The sequence below is a fragment of the Carettochelys insculpta genome, chromosome 1 (genome assembly GCF_033958435.1).
Source record: "Carettochelys insculpta isolate YL-2023 chromosome 1, ASM3395843v1, whole genome shotgun sequence".
NCBI classification, from domain to species: domain Eukaryota; kingdom Metazoa; phylum Chordata; order Testudines; family Carettochelyidae; genus Carettochelys; species Carettochelys insculpta.
The window spans coordinates 45153335-45174702 of record NC_134137.1 but is presented as its reverse complement, the minus strand read 5'-3'; the positions used below and the strand labels follow the sequence as shown (position 1 = coordinate 45174702).

The following is a 21368-nucleotide window of genomic DNA, read 5'->3' as shown; positions in this document are numbered from 1 at the left end:
CACCTGGAAGCATTTTGTTCCTGATTTGCCAGGCAGGCCATAGAATGCATGATGAGGGTAATGAAGGATTGGACAGAGATCCTCAAGTGTTCAATCAGGCAGCAGAGTGAGCCAAAACATAAGCTCACCCCTGCACCTTTGGTAGATTCAAAATTATGTGTCCATCAAAGCCTCCCTCATTCACAAACTCTCACATTCCTTTTCACTTTCTAGGTGTCCTTATTTGCCATGCACCCCCCCCAACCCAACTTTGATTATTATTCCTGGATCTACACAGATTTGTGAGGTGTAACTGTTTGCCAGCACCTCCCTTACCAGCTGTCAGGGATGCTTTATTGCATTTCATTGCACTGTTCTTTTGATGAATAAAGAATGCATTTTTACAACAGTTCAACATTTTTATTTAGTGTTTAACAATTTCATAGACCAGTCACTGCTATCCCAGGTGCTGGTTTCAAAGGCATGCTGCTGTCTATGTGTTGCATTGGATGGGGGTGGAATACAGCTTGGAAACAACTGTAACAAAGGTTTATTTCAGTGTCTCTCATTTTCAAAGTGCACTTTCAAAGCCTTCCTGATGTTAACTGCAACCCTCTTGAGCTCCTCTGGCAGCGCCAATGTCTGGCTGCTCAAACTCTGTGCGTCAGTGCTCCACCTCAGAGCAAACAATTCCCCCTTTCATTCACACAAATTATGCAAAGTGCAACATTTGGCAGTAACCATGGGAATATTATCCTCAGGGTAGTTTTGCCTGCCACAGAGACACCCCTATCATGCCTTCAGTCTCCAAAAGGCACACTTGACAACCATGCTGCACCCGCTTAGCCTGCTGTTAAAATGCTCTTTTCTTCTGTCAAGGTGTCCTATGTATGCTTTCATGAGCCATAGCTTCAAAGGGTAAGCTGGGTCTCCAAGGATCATGATGGACATTTCCACATATAATTCCACTATGATTTTGTGGTTTGGGAAGAAAGTCCCTGCCTACAGCTTTCTATACAGGCAAGTATTTCTGAAGATGTGTGCATCATGCATCTTTCCAGACTACGCCATGTTGATGTCTGTGAAATGCCTATGGTGATCCACAAGCACCTGCAGCACCATCAAGAAGTATCCCTTCCTGCTGATGTACTCTGTGGCAAGCTGGGCTGGTGCTAAAATCAGAATATGTGTGCCTCCCCACTCCAAGCTGAGAAATCCTATGTCTGCAAAGCCAACTATGTCACACAGATTTCCCAGAGTCACGGTCCTCTGTCGCAGAGCACAATTTATTGTTGCCCTGTATTGCTGCAAGTGTGCACAACCAACAGTAGACTTTTGCGCTCCAAACTGTCTTACAACTGAGAGCCACCAGCAAATGAGAGCCACCAGCTTCCACACAGCAATTGCCATATGCTTCTGAACGGAGAAGACAGCTCTCATTCTGGTGTCCTTGGAATGCAGTTTGGGGACCAACTCAGCACACGGCTCTAAATTTATCAAAACAAAAAAGCAGTCATGTAGCACTTTAAAGACTAGCAGAATAATTTATTAGGTGATGAGCTTTTGTGGAACAGACCCACTTCTTCAGATCACCAATCATCTAATAAATTATTCTGTTAGTCTTTAAAGTGCTACATGACTGCTTTTTTTTTGATAGAATACAGATTAACATGGCTCTCTCTCTGGCACAGCTCTAAATTTAGAGAAGGAAGAGGATTTCAATTGAAAGAAAGAAAGAAAAAGATTTGAGTTACAAATCCACAGAGATCTGATAACCCAAGCCAGATTTCCTGTTGCATCAGGGCAACCTCAAATGAAGGGAGGAGAGGAGAAATGTGGATTGGTGTTGCATCCTGAGAGGAGAGTTCGGCACTCAGTCAAAACTCCCATCAACAGTAGCAAGGACTTGAGGACTGAGTCAAGCACTTCTGTTTCTTCCTACCGTTTTTTCAGCCTCCCCGTCCTTGAAGTGTTTGGCAGAGGGTTGCCTTATTCCCGGTTGCATACTAGACGCTGGTCTGGCAGGGAGGTAGCCCACTCAGGTGCAGCCATTGCTTTTAACCAGTGGTGACGGGAACACGCAGCTAATCCCCTCTCGCGGCGATGCAGGGCGGTTGAACTTGGAGCAGCAACTCCCCGCCAGGGCGGCAGCTCTTCCAGGGGTTCGCTCCCTGGCAGCGGGGTGTGGGTGGCGGGGTGATAGCAAACCTGCCAAATGGGAGAGAGAGAACTGACTTGACGCAGATGGTGACTCCTAGGTGGGGGGAGGGGAAGTTCCCCTGACTTTACCCCACCCCCAAGCAGCGCCCCCGTCCTGTCGGACAGCCCCCCTCCCACTGAACCCGGGCCGGGGGTGCCTCGGGCTGCGTCTTCACCGCGTACAAGGCGCTCCGGGGGCTGGCGAGCGGGGCAAGAAGCAGCGGGGACAGGTCCGACCCTCTCGTGCAGCCCGGGCTGGCGAGCGGGAACTTGGAGCGCGGGACTGGACGGGGCGGGGCGCTCAGGGGCGGAGCCGCCGGCGCGCAGGGGCGGGTTAAAAGCAGCCGCCGGCCGGGAGCGGGCAGGTGCCCGACCGGCTGAGGCGGCTGCGGAGCTGGGAGCTCGCACGAGGGCCCGACCCGGCTGCTCCCGCCAGCCCATGGTGCCCCGCGAGCTCGGCTCTGAGACAGGTGAGCGCGGCGCCTCCCCCTGCCGGCCGAGGGCGGGACACGCTCGGAGCCCCTCGCACCCCTTACTGGTGGGCCGGGCGCTAGGGCCCGGTCCTGCCGGCCCGTCCCCAGAGAGGAGGAAATACCGGGTGGTAGAAGCGGGCCCCTGTGGGAGGCCAGAGCCGCTGTCAAACCCCCAGCCCCAGGCCCTTGATCCGGAGCTCCGGGAATCCCGCCTCCGACCCCCCCCCCCCCCGGCTTGCTGCTCCTACCCCGCTGGGTGACACCCCCCCCCCCGCTCGCTCTCCAGGGGTGTCCCTTCAGCTGCCCCGCGCCAGGGCCGTCAGTGGCACCCGGGGTCAGCTGTCCCGGGGTGACCCAGCTCTTTGTGCCGCCTGTCCCGGCCGGCCCTGGAAACAAGGGGTTGTGGGGCTCCGCGGCTGTCTCCGCTTGCGCGTGGTTAGCGAAGTCTTGGCCCTTCCGGGGCGCTTAACCCTACCCGCAACGTCAGCGTGTTGGCGCGGCGGGCGCAAAGGCCAGCGCTGCTTTGGAAGCTGCTCCGGGTGTTAAAAGTGCTTTGTCCGGAAAAGCGCTGACCAAGAGCCCTCCCGCGCAGACCAAGCGACGCGGCTGTGTAGACACTGCGCTGCGGTGCTCAGCCACACCCCCAGGATCTCAGACCCCCTGCTCCCTCACCTGCGTGCTTCTGCGGAAGCGGGTCTTTGCCCACGAAAGCTTATGCTCCAAAATACCTGTTAGCCTACAAGGTGCCGCAGGGCTTCTTGTTGTTCTGTAAATTAAATGTTAACTTAAGTCCTGAGAGAAAGAGATGCCTCTTTGATTAGGGTTCACTTCATCTCCTCTGTAAAATGGCTAGACTCGTACTTTACAGGTGTATTGTGAGGCTAAATCCACTATTGCTTATAAATCACATTGCCAGTCTTGTACTAATGGCTCTTCAGCAGTAGGTTTGTGTGTACACAACATAGGTCTCCTGCCCCTAGAGGAATGCCAAAAACCTGGCAAGGTGCCCCCTGGAGCTCTAAGTTCCACCAATGTGAAATGTTGCCTCCTCCACCCAGTCTCGCTCATAACCAAGGATGGACAAGCTATAGCAACACTGCAAAAGTTAAAAATAAAAACATTTAAAATATTTCTTTCATCCAGCCTGGACAATGTAAATAGATTAGTAAATTTCACTTTTCACTCCAGGTTGGTGTTTCTGATTCTCCTGCACCAATGCAAAGTTATTGTTTTGGAGAGGAATGTACTTTAGGGAAAACTTTAAATAAAAAAATTCTGCATTAATTTAACTTTTTTTTTTTTTAATGAGACTACTTTTAAAAAATAAAAATAAAAACTTAGGTAATTGACATATCAACACTGGACAATGTCTATATTCACAAGACCATGATTTCAGAGAAGTGAAATCAACAAGCAGCATAAAGGCAACAGCAATTAAAGGTAACTTGTGGCATGCCTAGGTGGTTAGTTTCTCTTTTTAAAAGAGATTCTCATAAGGTAAACAGGCTTGCATCAGACAAATGGACGGGTCCTATCCACACCCTGTTATCCCAACTCAGAGTAGGTGACTCCTATAATTTACTGAAGAAATAGGAAATGAAAGCTGTGTATCAGGCTGTTTCCTGCTGTCTGAGGCCAGATTAGGGCCCAGTCCAAAGCCCTTAGTTAAGCAAACATATTTTTGACATCAGCAGAAGCCTTGCCCAAGTAAGGGTTGCAGGACTGGCCTAGATCATAGCAGTTGAAATGGAGGTGGGAAAACTTCCCCAGGGTGCTCTGGATACAATTGCCTTGTCCCAGTCAAGGTCTCTGGCCAATCAGATCACAATAGCAGGGTCTTTGGACTGCAAAACTTGGTTCTGTTCTATTTCCTTTTCCATCACTAGAGCAGAGCATGTCCAATTTTTTTCTCACTGAGCATAGGAGTCTTCTGAGTGAAGAATGATGGTTCAAGGGATTGGGTAATGGGCTAGCATCTTCATTTTGAGAGAGCTGGCTCCAATCCATGCTTGATAGCAATCACAGATTGTTACCCTCTGATGGCTGTGGACTACATGAAATTAATGTTTGTGGTCTCAATCCTGTTCTCTATAGGAACTAACAAGTGGTATCATGGTCAGAGCGCAGGAATGCGAGTTGGGAGATTTGGGTTTTTTCTTGATTCTGCTGCAGACTTTGTCGTCTTGGTGTGTCTGCTTTCCAGCCTGTAACCCAGAGATAATAGCGTTCCAAAGAAAAAAATAAGTTAGATAATAGTGGCAAGGTGCTGATATACTATAGCAATGACCCAGGGAAAAACTCCAATAAACATGTCACTCAAACCTACTGCCCTTATAGAAAAGCACCTCAGAGCTTTTAGAGCATGGCTTCCCAAACTGGCGGTTTGTGCACCCTTAGGGGCGGTGTGTGAAGAAGTTCCAGGAGGGTTGTGAAGTAACCCAGCCCCCAATAATTTCCTCCACCCAAAAGAAAAAGCTGGCCTTTGCTTCTGGCTCTCAGCTCCTGCCCTTTTATGTGACTGACCCAGCACAGCTTCCATAAAAAGCAGGCAGCCAGCAAAGAGACACGTGGCGCTAGTTGCCTCCTGCGAAGGTGAGAGAGTGTGGGTTGGGAGGGAGGGAGGGAGGGGGAGAAGTAGGAAGAGGTGTTAGATGGGGGGACAGGGGGTGCCTGGCTTAGGTGACAGGGATAGGGTAAAAGCTGGGGGTTGGTGGTGTCTGGCTTTATGGGAGGGGAGGGTCTCAAGCAGCTAGCTGGCTTGTGGGACCTTGGCAGCTGGCTCTGGCATTGCGGGGCTCAGGCGGGCTGCTGGCCCCAGCGGTGTGGGGCTTGGGCTAGTAGGTGGGCTGCTGGCCCCAGCAGGGGGAGGTTCGGGTGGGTGGGTGGCTGGCCCTGGCAGCATGGGGCTTTGGTGGGTAGCTTGGGTGGCTGGCCCACAGCTGGTGTGGGCAGGTGGCTGGTGAGTGGGTAGCTGGCCCTGGCAGCACAGGGCTCAGGTACCTGGCAGTGGGTGGCTGGCCCCAGCAGTATTAGGCTCAGGCTGGTGGGAGGACAGCTGGCCCTGGCAGCATGGAGCTTGGGCGGGTGGCTCAGGCAGCTGGAGTGGGCAGCTGGCCATAGCAGTGCGGGGCTTGGGTGGCTTGCTGTGGCTCTGGCAGCGCAGGTCTCAGGCAAGTGGGCGGCTGGCATGGGCGGCTCTGGCTGCTGGCATAGGGCTCAGGCAGCTGGCCAGCTGCGGCTGCACCAGGCACCCACAAAGGGCCAGGAAAAACTTTGTGCTTATTTTTAACTTTAAATAATATTTTTATGTCAAGTTTTTGTGTTTAAGCTATGAATTGAACATTTTGTTAAAAGGAGGGTGGGGTGATGGTAAAGAAGGGCAGGGGGGGTGTGAGGCTTTCTCAAAAATCAAAAGGGGGCGCATGATGCTGAAAAGTTTGGGAACCGCTGTTCTACAGAGACCTGCCCTGGTTTTTTAAGAGGGTGGGACTGTTCTTTTGATCGTTATCAACTACTCCATAATTAATAAAAATTGATCATTTTGTTATGGTGTCCCTGTTGAGCACTATTTGGTTCTCCAGTACATAACAGCAGAATAAGATTGCTGCAAGTTTCTTTGAATGGTGGAAGGAGAGTTTTCTTGGCTGTTGAAACAGACTTTTTATTTTGCAACAGAACATGCTACTTAAAACTATAGCAATGTAGGGAATGTTATTCTCTGAGTGAGAACAGCCTTGTCAACTGCTGAAGGAGAGACACTGAATTCTGTTGCACAGTAAACTCTCTCATATCTGGCATTCTACGATCCAGAACTCTCAAAATCAGCATTTTAACAATAACTAAATTTTAGTTACATTTTCCATACTTACATTATAGTGAAAGTAAATACAAATAAATGCAGGATAAGTTGACAGTGTACAAGACCTACTGTTGGTAAATAAACCACTCTGCATACATTTTTGTTTTTAAATACCTAATCTTGTTTGTCTTTAGTCTTACGCATTGCTAGGCATACCTCTCCTATGTACAGCAACCTCCTGGTTCTGTGGCTGCTGACTATGAAAGAGTTTACCGTAGCTGTGTCTGTTAGGGCTTATACCAGTAGTCATTTTGGCAACAATCAAACCTCTGACTTATGGTGCTGTGGTAAGACTTGGAAGCATGGACCCATCTGCCCACATACCACAGCAGGACTGGTTGGAATGAGATTGCAAGATCGAGCTCATTCTGTTAATGATTTGGGATCTTAAGCAGTTAACAATACTGAAGTTTTGCTGATGGGGTGGTGGGGAAGGGGGGGAAATGAGCATGCAAACTGCCACATCACCACCTACAGTATGCAGAAAGAACCATTCATACTTTCTCTGTCAGGTCTGGGTAATTCTAAAGTGTTACTAATGGGAAAAATTAGCATGAGGACTGCTACACCAAGGCAGAATCCAATAGGGTAGCCTGTCTTCCAACACTGCTCAGTGCCAAAGGCTTCTATTGAAGATCTGATGATGAACTTTATCTGCAGTCATCATATGCTTTCCTTAGTCACATTTCATATCTGAAAGCATGATTATAAAGGCAACAAAGAGGCATTCATGGGCCTAGCACACCCAACATTGGAGGAAACTTGAGCCTGACAAGCCAATGGAGGCACTATAGACATCAGGCATGTCCGTATGCAAGCCTGGGCAAATGAATAAATCAGGATTCTATTTGTAGCTATGGGGAGAAGTACATGATCTCGTTCTCCTGAATGTGTACAGTTCCTGGGGCAATAGGGCCACATATGTGACTGGTTCTTCAGGTGCTGCTGTAATACAGACAAATACTACATGTGCTTTTAATCTTACTAGTCAGCTATTTGCTGGTAATATCCTGTGGCAGTGAGTTCCCATAACCTAGCTTTACAGGAAAATAATACCTTTCTATCTCCCTCACCATTTTATTACTGCAGATTCAGCCAGCTGCAGTCTCTCTAACATCTGGATTGGTTGAAGCATTGTTAACTTCTAATATGAAAGCTGTCACATCCAGCTTTAGGCATCTGCTAAGGGGGCAGTGACTATAATTTATGGATTTTTGGTGATTCCAGCACTTGGGGAATCCTCAGGCTCTGCAGCACAAGCACAGAATGGCCTCTCCCTTTGTAGTTGCACCTCTCAACTCTAGTCTCCTAATGCTGTATTATGTAAGTGTGCAGTACCCCTCTGCTAGTGGTTGTTGATTTCCTGGTGCCCTGAGGAGCACAGCAGAACAGCAGCATAACCAGAGTGGTAGATCAGTTCAGATGTTCAACAGCTGCATCTGCATTTCAGATCATTTATCTATTAAAAAGTTTGTTTTAATGTCTTATTTTAAGTAAGGAGTTTTTTCTCTGCAGTGAAGACTGCAAGCTCAGTTACTCATACCATTGTGTTCTGTGGCTCTCTCCCTGCACTGTGGTGTCCCCAGCTCTTTCCTTTGACTCATATCTCCTTATATAGCACTACTTCCTTTTTCTGCCTCAGATTTCCCCAGACTCTCCAGCTGCTGCTTCTGAAGGAGCAAAGGGGTACACTCCCTGGATTCTGTCCTGCAAAGAATTTAATTCAATGGGCCTATCTGTAAGCCTTAAGTTATGCTCATCCTTCAGGCTGCACCTACACTCATCTTTAAAAAGATGATCTTCTGGAAGATCTTTTCAAAGAACACGTCCATACACAAAAAAAGCAGATTGAAAGATCGATCCTCTCTTTCCATAGAGAGTAGCCACACAGCCCACTCTCTTTTGAACAAACAGGCCAGGGATCAAAAAATCCATCGCCAAGAAGACTGTCCTTTGCTGGGGGGTGCAGGGAAAACAGGTCTGCGAAGCATCTACACGTGCTTTTTTCTTGAAAGAAGCTTTCGAAAGGAGACAATCTTCCTGATCAGGGAACTGAGGAGGGCTTCCAACGAGCGCATTTTGTGTGTGGACACGCCGTGTGTTCTTCCAAAAAAGGGCCTGATTTTTTTTTTTTTTTTTTTCCAAAACAACTTGCTAGTGTAGATGCGGCCTAAATGTTCTGCTGGACTGGGGGTCCTAATGTGAAAACAGTGGCATGGCAGTTACACGGCCGTGCTGGCACTGTGAAAATGAAGGCTACCATCAGTTAAACTGAACCTTAGTTTCCTTGCACAGACTGCCTTAGTTTTTCATTCCATCAGAAATGATTAATAGTTTACTTGGTCAGTGAAAAGGTTTGAGGAACAAATATTTGGAATAAAGATGACTGACAGAGCTGAGTCAGCACAGTAGCCAATATTACTTCCACTGCATGCTGAGTAAGTTAAAGCAGTTGAACTCTTTCAGTTGGGATTACTATACTACTTTGTCATCTGTGATGGGGTTCAGGGGTCCCCCTGCACTGCACCCTGTCTGCTGGCAGGATTGAGTCTCACTCAGCAGGTACAACAGAAGGTTTATTAGGCAACAGATGCCCAGTTTCTCCCAGAAGCGACAGCACAGCAGCCCGAGACAGTCCTTCCAACCCGTCCCGGGCAGAAGACCCCGAGGGGTGCCCCTCTGGGGTGTAGCTTTCCCCCTCCTCCGGCTGGCTGCCTTCCAGCTCCTCTTTCCCCCGCTTCCTAACTGCCGCCCCCCGATTCAAAACTCAGCTCGGCTCCTCCCTCCTCTTTGTTCAGGCAGAGGTGTTACCTGCCAGTTGTAGCCCCAGGGTCATCCTTAGCCACTGGGAGCTGCTGCTAGCCTCAGACATCCAGCCTGACTCTCACATGCACTCCCCCAACTCCATCACATCTCTCCCCGCCCCACTTCCAGACCCAACTGAGCGGGGTCACTTAGCCAGTGACCTGGGGAAGTTCAGGGCCCTCCCTGCATGTCAGGGCATCGGCTATGGTGTTGTTGTTCCCCTTGACGTGGACCACCTCCATGTCGTAGTCCTGCAGGAGCAGACTCCACCGCAGGAGCTTGGCGTTGGCCCCTTTCATGTGACGCAGCCAGGTCAGGGGTGAGTGATCGGTGTACACGGTGAAACGCCGTCCAAACAGGTACGGCTGCAGCTTCCCCAGTGCCCACACCATGGCCAGACATTCCTTCTCTATGGCTGCATAGTTCTGCTCCCGGGGCAGCAGCTTCTTACTCAGGTACACGATGGGGTGTTTCTCCCCTTTGTCATTCACCTGCAGTAGCACCGCCCCCAGCCCCACGTCTGAGGCGTTGGTGAACACCAGGAAGGGTTTGTTGAAATCTGGATTTGCCAGCTCTGGGGCCCTGACCAGAGCCTCCTTCAGCGCACAGAGGGCCTCTTGGCACTGCTCGGTCCAGACCACCTTGTCAGGCTTTCCCTTTTTACATAGCTCCGTGAGGGGGGCTGCGATGGAGCTAACGTGGGGCACAAACCTCCGGTAGTACCCCGCCATCCCAATGAAGGCCTGGACCTGCTTCTTAGTCTGGGGTGTGGGCCAATCTTTGACAGCCTCCACTTTAGCTGGCTCTGGCTTTAAGTAGCCGCTGCCTACCTTGTGGCCCAGGTAGGTTACCTCAGCCATTCCCACCTTGCACTTCCCTGCCTTGATAGTCAGACCAGCCTTCTGGAGTCGGTCCAGCACCTGCTTGACCTGGGACACATGGTCCTCCCACGTCTGGCTGAAGATGCAAACGTCGTCCATGTATGCCAGGGCAAAGCTCTCCATCCCTTTCAGTAGCTGGTCCACCAGACACTGGAAGGTAGCAGGTGCCCCCTTGAGGCCAAAGGGCAGGACCAGGAACTCGTAGAGCCCCACAGGGGTGATGAAAGCTGACTTGAGCCGGGCATCTTCGTCTAATGGCACTTGCCAGTACCCCTTGGTGAGGTCTATGGTGGTGAGGTAACGGGCTCCCCCCAGCTTGTCTAAAAGGTCATCAGGCCTGGGCATGGGGTAGGCGTCCGATACAGTGATGGCGTTAAGCTTGCGATAGTCCACACAAAACCGAACAGACCCATCTTTTTTAGGGACTAACACCACGGGAGAGGCCCAGGGGCTGGACGAGGGTTGGATCACCCCCAGGGCCAGCATGTCTTCAACCTCCTGCTCTATGTCCTGAGCCGTCTTCCCTGTGGCTCTGAATGGCACACACTTGATAGGGGCATGGGTGCCTATCTCTATTCGGTGGACAGCTAGGTCAGTGCTTCCAGGTTTGTCAGAGAACAGCTGTTGAGGCGAATGCAGCACCTCCTTGATTTCCGTCTGCTGGGCAGAGGTCAGCTGGTCTGAGAGGGGAATAGACTCCAGCAAGGAGCTGGCTTCAGCCCTTGTGAGTAAATCCACCAAGGGATCATCTCCCTGCCCCTCCCAGTGCCTGCACACGGCCAGCACCAAGTTCTCTCTGTCCCAGTAAGGTTTCATCATGTTCACATGATAGACCCGATGGCTGTGGGCCCGGTTTGACAGTTCCACCACATAATTTACGTCATTTAGCTGTTTGACGACCTTGAAGGGCCCATCCCAGGCCGCTTGCAGCTTGTTCCGCCGCACAAGTACAAGGACCATCACTTGGTCCCCGGTGGCATAGGCTCGGGCCCTGGCGTTACGGTCATACCAGACCTTTTGCTTCCTTTGGGCCATGGAGAGGTTCTCCCTGGCCAGGCCCATGAGCTCGGTGAGTTTTTCCCAGAAGGACAGTACATACTGTACCACTGACTCCCCTTCAGGAGAGGCCGTCCCCTCCCACTCTTCTCTGAGCAAGTCCAAGGGTCCCCGTACCCTCCTTCCATACAGCAGCTCAAACGGGGAGAACCCCGTGGATTCCTGGGGCACTTCCCTGTATGCAAACAGCAGGTGGGGTAAGTACTTGTCCCAGTCATGGGGGTATTGATTCATGAAGGCTCTCAGCATCTGCTTCAGAGTCCTATTGAACCTCTCCACCAGTCCATTGGTTTGCGGGTGGTAGGCTGTGGCCCAGGTGTGCTGGACCCCACACTTGACCCACAAGCTTTGCAGTAGGGCTGACATAAAGTTGGACCCCTGATCTGTGAGGACCTCCTTGGGGAACCCCACTCTGCTGAAAATGGACAGCAGTGCATCCGCCACGGTGTCAGCATCGATAGAGGTCAGGGCCACTGCTTCTGGGTATCGCGTGGCAAAATCTACCACTACCAAAATATATTTCTTCCCCGAACGCATTGCCTTGCTGAAGGGGCCCACTATGTCTATAGCCACTTTCTGGAAAGGCTCCTCTATGATGGGCAGTGGCCTCAGGGCAGCTTTCCCCTTGTCCCGGGTCTTCCTCCCCCCACCCCCCGGCAGGGATCACAGGACAGGCAATACAGACGGACAGCTGCAAAGATCCCTGACCAAAAAAAGTTTTGTAACAACCTTCTCCTGGTGCGGTGGATCCCCTGGTGTCCTGCGAGCGGGACATCATGGGCTAGGTACAGCAACCTGCGCTGGTACTTTTGGGGGACCACCAGTTGCCTCTGGACCTTCCATGGCTCCGCTTTACGTCTGGGAGCCCATTCCCGGTACAGGAATCCCTTTTCCCACATGAATCTCTCCCTGCAGCCCTCCCCCAGCTGTGGAGCTGGGCTGAGACTGGCCAGTTCCCTCAGCTTCTGCAAGGAGGGGTCTCTCTGCTCCTCTGCCCGAAATTCTTCGGCTGGGGCAGGGGCGGATGCTACTTCCCCATCCCTGTCTGGCTCCAGCACCCCTGGCCTGTGAGATCTGGTTTTTGGGGGCCCCCTTTCTCTCAGGTTTGGCCCCTGTGGCTCCTGTGACTTTGGCTGGGCTTGTACCCCTGAATCTGGGGAGCATACCCCTCGTTTTCTTTGGCTACAGGTCAGGACCAGGGCACGAGGGCGTTCACCTTGCCAGTTCTCCAGGTCAGCCCCCATCAGTACATCCGCCGGCAAATGGCTGTGCACGCCCACCTCCTTGGGGCCTTCCTTCTTCCCCCATTTCAGGTGCACCCTCGCCATGGGCACCTTGAAAGGGGTCCCATCAATTCCTGTTATCGTCAGGTGGGAATTGGGTATCATGCAGCCCGGTGCCACCACCCCGGGTCGGGCCAGCGTCACGTCAGCGCCTGTGTCCCAGAACCCCGTGACCTTTTTCCCATCTACCTCGAGGTGTTTGAGCCGTTTGCTCCACAGAGGTAGTGCCGCCCCCACTCTGTAAACTGACCTCTGAGCATTTGGTCCCCCTGGTGAGCTGGTCTGTGGGGCGGACTCAGCCCAATCCGAGTGCCTATTGTCAGCACCAACCGCCTTGGCCGCCAGCCTCTCTGGCTTCTGGGACTCCACCCAGTTGACTCCACGACCCCCCGGCCTGCTCAACCTGTCTGGGAGCTTGGGGCACTGGGCTGCTCTATGCCCCTTTCGCCCACAGCGATAACAGCCTGGGTCTTGTTGTGTCCCTCGGGCCGGCTGCTCTGCCCAGGCTCTGTTTGGCTCTCTGGCGGGTAGGTGGCTGGCCCCTCTTTCCTGGGCTCGCCCAAGAGGTGGTCCCCTCTGTCATACAGTCAGGGACCGGTCTCTCTGAGATTCTCGGTCCCTCCGGGACTCCCTCTCCCTCCGGGACACCCTCTCTCCCCGGGGCTCACTTTCTTTATGGGGCTCACTTTCCAACCTGGCCCGGCTGTTGGTGAAGTCATCTGCCAGTTTCCCTGCATTGTGTGAATCCTCTGGCTTCTGGTCTACGAACCACACCCTCAGGTCAGGTGCGCACATCTCATAGAATCGCTCCACGACCTCCAGCTCGATCAGGTCCTCTACGGACTGGACTCCCATTCCGAACGCCCACTTCTGGTAGTATTGCTTCAGGCGGGCGGTTGTATCTACATGGGTTTCCTCTGGCCTCTTCTGCGCCTCCTGGAACTTCTTTTTGTACATCTCCGGAGTCAGCCCGAACTTATGCAGCAGGGCCTGTTTGAACCGTTCATAGTCCCCAGGCTGCAGCCCCTCCAGCTGGCTGAGCACCGCTGCGGCCTTCTGGCCCAGCAAGGGGGTGAGGTGCCGGAGCCACTCATCTGGGGGAACCTCATGCAACTCACAGGCTCGCTCAAAGGCGGTAAGGAACTCATCCATGTCCCCTGGGTCCTGACACTGGGCCAGCACACATGTCTCCAAGTGACTGGCCACCCCGAGCCGTCTGGCCCTCTCCCCGCTTACCGTAGCTGGGGCCTCTTGGCGTCTCGCCTCTGCCATGGCCCGCTCATGCTCCCACAGTTTGGAAAAAAGGCGATTGAGGGGCGATATGATAGAGGTATATAAAATCATGAATGGTGTGGAGAAGGTGAATATAGAAAAATTATTTACCTTTTCCCATAATACAAGAACTAGGGGACACCAAATGAAATTGATGGGTAGTAGGTTCAAAACTAATAAAAGGAAATTTTTCTTCACACAGCGCACAGTCAACCTGTGGAACTCCTTGCCCGAGGAGGCTGTGAAGGCCAGGACTCTATTAGGGTTTAAAAAAGAGCTTGATAAATTTTTGCAGGTCAGGTCCATAAATGGCTATTAGCCAAGGATAAAGTATGGTGCCCTAGCCTTCATAACAAGGGCAGGAGATGGATGGCAGGAGATAAATCACTTGTCTTCTGTTCTCCTTCTCTGGGGCACCTGGCATTGGCCACCGTCGGCAGATGGGATGCTGGGCTTGATGGACCTTTGGTCTGACCCAGTATGGCCGTTCTTATGTTCACTCTCGCGCTCTCTCTCCTTCTGTTCTCGTTCTTTCTCCTCCCGCTCTCTTTCCCGTTCCTGGCACTCGTGCTCTCTTTCCCGTTCCTGGTGCTCCAGTTCCTTTCATTTCACCTCGAGCTCCAGCCGTCGCAGCTCTGCGGCGGGGGACTCTGCCTGCGATGGACCACCGCTAGCTGAGCGTGACCTGGCGGGCACTGCGTCTGTCTGGCGGCGTCGAGCCCCTGCTCCTGTCAGAAAATCCGAAACGCTTCCCGAGGCTGACCGGCCACTTTCTGCCGGGACAGGCTCTGCCCCCCCAGATTGGTCATTCTCTTCCAGCTGGGCAATCAGCTGGGCCTTGGTCGCCTTCCCCACGGTCAGGCCCCTCTCTCTGCACAGCCCCGCTAGCTCTGCCTTCAGGAGTCGGGTATAATCCATCTCCCCGCTGCCTCCCGGGGTATCCACTCACCAGCAGCAGCTGTAGGAATTGCTCTGCTCCCCCTCTGGCTCTTGTGAGGCTCCTTCTTTCTCTTGTGCTCAGACAGCCACTGCTGGGAGCTCATCCGTGGGTGCAGTGCATCCCACTCCTGACACCAGTGTGATGGGGTTCAGGGGTCCCCCTGCACTGCACCCTGTCTGCTGACAGGATTGACTCTCACTCAGCAGGTACAACAGAAGGTTTATTAGGCAACAGATGCCCAGTTTCTCCCAGAAGCGACAGCACAGCAGCCAGAGACAGTCCTTCCAACCCGTCCCGGGGAGAAGACCCCGAGGGGTGCCCCTCTGGGGTGTAGCTTTCCCCCTCCTCCAGCTGGCTGCCTTCCAGCTCCTCTTTCCCCCGCTTCCTAACTGCCGCCCCCGATTCAAAACTCAGCTCGGCTCCTCCCTCCTCTTTGTTCAGGCAGAGGTGTTACCTGCCAGTTGTAGCCCCAGGGTCATCCTTAGCCACTGGGAGCTGCTGCTAGCCTCAGACATCCAGCCTGACTCTCACATGCACTCCCCCCCCACCCCCACTCCATCACATCATCTCCCGCCTTCCCCCTGTGGTTGTGACTGATAGTCAGTTTGGGTAATGACCCCAGTAGAGAACTGCGTGGTGGGTGGGCATGAGTGTGAGACCTGCTGGATGGACTGGTGGATTGATGGCACTAAAAGGTTGATATCTCGCCCACTGATGTCAATGGCAGGATTGACACTGACTTCAAAGGTTGCAAGGCCAAATTGTGAGTGGGTCTGTCATGGGGGAGAGTTCCCACTCCTGCTGAAAGCCATGTGGCACCTGGGCCTTGAAAGGTAGGAGAGGAGAAGGACAAATGGAGGGTGGCAGCAGGACCAGCTTTTGGGAGAAGAGGAGAGATGTGAAAGACTTTGGCCGGTATTCTGGGAGTGGGGGTGGGAGGAGACTTGGGGAGCTGAAGTAGAAGGGGGAGAGACTAGGGTGGGGCCTGGTGTCGGTAGTAGGGCTCAGGGACCCCTGCCCCGACTCTGGGCAGGGGTGGGAGTGGAGTGACATGGCAGGGAGCCAGTAGGATGGAGCATGCTGGAGCTGGGTCACTCTGCTCCTCCTTCCCCTGCCACTGAGTGCAGGGTGGGACTGACCAATGTTCCGTCTAATCTGTTCCATCCCAGTGAAAAATAAATTTTGTTAAGCGTACTGAGGTGTGTGCAAATGTGTACCACCAGGGGCAGTGCACACCTAGCTCTGGGCACTCTGCTAATCAGCTGGGCAGCACTGGAATCTCCCCTGAGCGCAGACACAAGCACACTGCTTACAGGGAACACTGGGCCTGACCCCTGCTGCTGATACCAGCCCTCCATGAACCCCATCGCTTGGGGATGGGGTCTGGGAGGTGAGGGAAGAGGTGGAGTGGGGCTGGGGTGGGAAGAGGCACAGCCCTCCTGTAGTCTAGATATGACATGGGGTAGAGTCACATGGAGGAGGGGTGAAGTTGCTAGTGCTCCCCTTTGCCACCTCCCAGTAGCTGCAAGATTATAGCATAGGCCTGGTCTTCAGTGGCATCTATAGAACTGTCACTCTGCTGTGAAAAATCTACACCCCTGAGCAACAGTTACGATGACCTAACTCTCCCCATCCCCAGTGAACAAACCTATTGTCTCTTGTGGAGGCGGATTAACTACTGTAATAAACGGACTGACATGTAAAGCTGACGGTATAGAAACTTTCTGAAAAGTGAAACCAGCATCATAAATGTCTCCTGGTACAGAATTCAGAGCTAAGAGAAAACATGGAGTGAACTTCAAAGGATGATGCCTGATAATAGGTGGAGGGGGAGAAAACCAGTAAGATTTGTGGAATGTGTGTTTTGTTTGTCTTGTGTGTTTCTGGGGTCTTCCTCTTCTTGCAGGTATTAAGATAACGAAAATCACTCTAAAAGCAGGTATCAGAGGGTTAGCCAACCTAATCTGCATCTTCCAAAAACAAGAAGTCCTGTAGCACTTTGACTAATAGATATTTTGGAGCATAAGCTTTTGTTGGCAAAGACCCCACTCACACATCTAACAAAGCAGGTCTTTGCCCATGAGAGCTTATGCTCCAAAATGTGTTTGTATATAAGGTGTCACAGGACTTCTCATTGACTGGAAAAAAAAATCTCACTATAGGCATTACTCATCCATTTTCTTCAGGGTTGTGGTGGAAAATATCTGAAGATACATCAATTTCAAAAGCTCCTCTACATCTTGATGCTAATTCATGTCTTGCTGGGTTTAGTGATAGTCCTGCTCCTCCCACATCTATAGATCAAAATGTTTATAGGTTTCTTCAAGACAAAACAGAAATCTTCAGTTTTTTGCCTTTTTATCCTACAAAATAAGTGAATTAAGTTAATGGCTAACCAGACTTCAAATGAAACTTCTGTAAGTCAGTGAGGGTAGCAATAGTACTTAATAGTCTATGTGAGGACAACCCATTCTAGTGGCTGTTTGCTCTGTTTCCATAATCTGTTGCAGTGCTTATGTCCAGAGACAACAGGCCACAATCTGTACTACACTATTTTTTTGTCTGAACCTCCCCTACTGAAAGTTCGTGATTTGAAAAGTCTGACTAACAGCTTATATGGAGATATTCGGTAATGGAACTGGTTGACTCAACCAGACATGAAGATGCTTAGGGCTAAAAAGCTCCATAACACAGAATGGCAAAACTGGCTCAGAGCTACAGCCTCTCTGAGGATGCTGGCCAACAAGCTTTGAAGTCCCCCCTCAGGGTCACAAACTTCAACTTCTGCTAAACCACCTCCCCTGATTATCCGAAACTCCAGAGACTTTGGGTGTATCTGGCTGATTGTGGCTTATAGTGTATCCATACATTTTTATATGGTGCTTTGGAGGTTCTGATGGGATAAAATATGCCCAGAACTTTGTGCTGCATTTTTAAATGTAGAGAGGTTGGCAGGCAAGTAGCTAGCCCTCTGCGCAGCAAAGGGAGAGAAACATTTGGCCCAGGACACCAGGTTAAACCCCTGTTCTTTAATGTAATTAGATACATAATAATCTTAGACTTTTTATGCCTATGTAGAGCAGACTAGGGGAATCATGTCTTCTGAAGTCTCCTTCAAAAGACTTCCCACTATAACTTCATAGTGCTCTGTTTATCCCCTTCAGAAGGATGAAGAGTTAAGGGGTGCAAATCAGCTTAAATACTTGTTCTGCTGTAGTGTATTGCTGGCAGTGACTTGAGTTTTGGTGCATGATAACACAGCTACCGTTATAGGTTCTTTCTGTTTGAATCAGTAAGTTAGAATTCATGTATTAGATAAATCAGCATCTTATTTCAGAGCTAAAATGTGATCTCTTCCTTCTAGTGACCATATAAGACCATGATATGGCAGCAAGCTGTGAAACAGTTATTGCAGCCTATAAATATTCTGCATTTTTGTATCAGTTTTATGGTATTGACTTCCTAATCCATGATTTATAATCATTTGGTGTATTAATTTTATCTTAGGTGAAAGGATCTAAACAAGACAATGGACTGGGGAACTCTGCAGGCCATTTTAGGAGGTGTAAATAAACACTCCACCAGTATCGGCAAGATCTGGCTCACTGTTATGTTCATTTTCCGTGTTATGATCCTTGTGGTGGCTGCAGAAGAAGTCTGGGGCGATGAACAAAATGACTTTGTCTGCAACACTCTGCAACCAGGATGCAAAAATGTTTGCTATGACCACTTCTTTCCTATCTCTCACATCAGACTGTGGGCCCTTCAGCTCATCTTTGTCTCAACGCCTGCTCTTCTAGTGGCTATGCATGTTGCATACAGAAAGCATGAGAAGAAAAAGGAGCTCACAAAGGGAGGGCAAACCTGCCAATATAAAGACATTGAAGAAATAAAATCTCAAAGATTTCATATTCAGGGTCCCTTGTGGTGGACCTACACCAGTAGCATATTCTTCAGAATGATCTTTGAAGCCCTCTTTATGTATGCATTTTACTTCATGTACGATGGCTTCCGAATGCCACGCCTAGTGAAGTGTGATGCCTGGCCCTGCCCCAACATCGTGGACTGTTTTGTTTCTCGACCCACTGAAAAGACAGTGTTCACTATTTTCATGATTGCGGTGTCTGGTATTTGCATTTTGTTAAATGTGGCTGAATTCTCTTATCTGGTGGTAAAGGTTTTCCTTAAAAGGTCCCGAAGAGCAGGATGTCACCCCAACCATGAGACTAAAGAGGAAAGTAAACAAAATGAAATGAATGAGCTAATATCTGATAGCTGTCCAAACACGGTCTCGGGACTTCCAAGGCACTAAGGTGATGCAAATGGGAGTAGTCACTTGTTGCTTTCTTAAAAAGCTGCAAATCAGCTACAGAAACAATAAAATGGGGCAAAGGATTAATATGTAAGCTCAGGTGGGAATGAAATACTTAGTTTAAAAGAGTCGGAGCAGCATGAAAATGTGAAAGGTATATAAGGATTAAGCAGGAAACCTGTCTCCATGAATATCCTTATGTCAACTATGACAAGCAGAAACTCATGATCTCTCTAGGTCATAGGTTCACAGAAGGGACTTAAGAGTTAAGCAGTGCAGCACCTTGGGACAGTGCAATTCAGAGTGCATGAGGAGAGCTAAGCAACCAAGAAGAAGACTCTCAGAAGCCAACATGCTTAGTGGAAAACTGCCTTAAGCTAGCTAGAAATGAAATGCGCTTGGAATTCTTGGCCCTGAACCTTCTCCTGGAATTAGGTGCCTAAGTCAGGTCAGGTCTTCATTTTTTTTGAGAGCAAGACAGAACCAGTTACAGGCAACTGCCCAGCTGGCCATGAGAGACCTATTTTTAAATGCCTGCTCTCCCAACTTTCTGAGAAGATCATGCAGAACTGAGCAGGTAAACAACCTCACCAGTAGGCTGCAGAATCTTTGAGTGGCCTAAAGATTTACTTATACCGGGGTCTCAAACTCCATTTACCTTAGGATCAGCACCAGTCTTCATGTCCTCCTAGTGGACCAGCCAGCACTCTTGTGCCCCACACCCAGTGCCCTGCCAGACAATCTCCCATGCATTCCCCTCCCCTCCACACATATGCATTACTTCTCTCCCCTCACCCTCCTCAGGGCCCCCAGCACCATTACCGGCACAGTGGGGACAGAGCAACTTGCAGCTGCTAGCTTTGTTCCACTGCCAGCATGTCCCTGTGGCCCAGGAGAGATGTATGCAGAGCCATCTGGTCCATAGCACAGTTCAATACAGCTGCCTGGGCCCTGTGCTGTCAGGGAATGGGGGTGAGGGAGCCCTGTAGTGGCTGCCCCAACCATCTTATGGATGGGATGGTCCCCCATACTTCAGTTAGCCTGGGCTGCCATGGGAGGGTTGGGACCAGCACCTTCAGGGTTAAGCAGTAGCTGGAAAATGCTTTTGTGATTGGCTATATAAAGCACCTGAGTCCCTTTGTGATTCTTGCTCTTTATGCAGATTGAATTCTGAAAACTACACATTCAACAGCAACAAGAACAAACTATTTTCATGCTGGATAGGCGAGTACTGTATTACAAGATGGTTTTTACTTGTGAATTCACAATTAAAGTATTTTATAAGGTCTGAAATTCTGTGTTATTTAGCATGTGACAGTGTATTAGTGGGGGGTTTTGTTTTTAACCAGGAAAGCAGCTGTAACGTCCAACCCCATTTTAATAAAGTATATTATCTTCAAACCTCTAGCAGACCTGTTGTCAATAATTCCATTAGTGTATTATTGCATACTGCCAGTGTTATAAAACTATAGCTACGGAGCCTTCGTTGCTGTTATGAAAATAAACTTTATCTTCTGTTAATTTTCTCAAACGAATTATTTCTTATAGTGAGGACAGTCAGAACCATTTTGGTGTTTTGCTCTATAACTGGAGACTTGAAAATGTCAATGGTATGAAACAAGGAGCTATCAGGTGGGAATTAGCAAGAAGTGTCTCAAGTGGCCTACGAAGGAGGCTAGAATCTTAATGAGACATTCCAAATAAGACACATACTGTAACCTTGTGCAAAGCACTGACTGTTTACATGTGGGTGTTTGTAAAGACTTCACCCGTGGTCTATAGCACTGGGTGAGCCTCAGTTTAACATGCTGAGAGTTATTTCACTTTCCCTGTTTTCAAATATTACAGTGAAACTTAAAGAGAAAAACAAAACCCTACAACTAAAACTCTGTCTGCTGGTGGAAATTCCTCTGTGTGCACACACTGACCCGTTAAACAAAAAAGCTTCATGTAGTAGGTACACAGCTGGCTAATCATCACAGCTACACCCTGTAGAGGGGTAGGGAGAAGGAAATGGACCAGGCCCCGGTTAGGGGCTATAAAAGCCGGGGGGGAGGGCAAAACATGGTCTATGCCTACTACCATTCTACTGCAGAGAGCTGGCAGAATGGTCCCTACCTGGGTTAGAAGAGAGCCAGGATTATAGCAGCATATTTCTAGCCTGTTTAACCCCCTGGCATGGGCCTGCCATATGATAGTTCTAGCTATAATGGGGAGGATCATGCACTTACAAGAGCAGTGCGGTACTCAAGGTTAGGGCAGGCAAAGAGAACAACTTGCACTCATGTCTTTTTATTATTTGTTCTGCT

The 21368-nt window shown here is 50.2% G+C and overlaps 1 protein-coding gene across 1 annotated transcript; it reads left to right on the top strand.

Moving 5' to 3' along the window:
• The first annotated feature begins 2421 nt into the window (after window positions 1–2421).
• On the top strand, window positions 2422–20685 carry LOC142004440 (gap junction beta-6 protein-like). The gene is made up of 2 exons (XM_074982095.1): window positions 2422–2648; window positions 18255–20685. The coding sequence occupies exon 2, from the start codon at window positions 18277–18279 to the stop codon at window positions 19057–19059; it is 783 nt and encodes a 260-aa protein (XP_074838196.1). The 5' UTR covers window positions 2422–2648; window positions 18255–18276; the 3' UTR covers window positions 19060–20685.
• Window positions 20686–21368: the final 683 nt, after the last annotated feature.

Coding starts and splice junctions, on each gene's coding strand:
- LOC142004440 (XM_074982095.1), top strand. CDS start 18,277: ATGGACTGGGGAACTCTGCAGGCCATTTTAGGAGGTGTAAATAAACAC.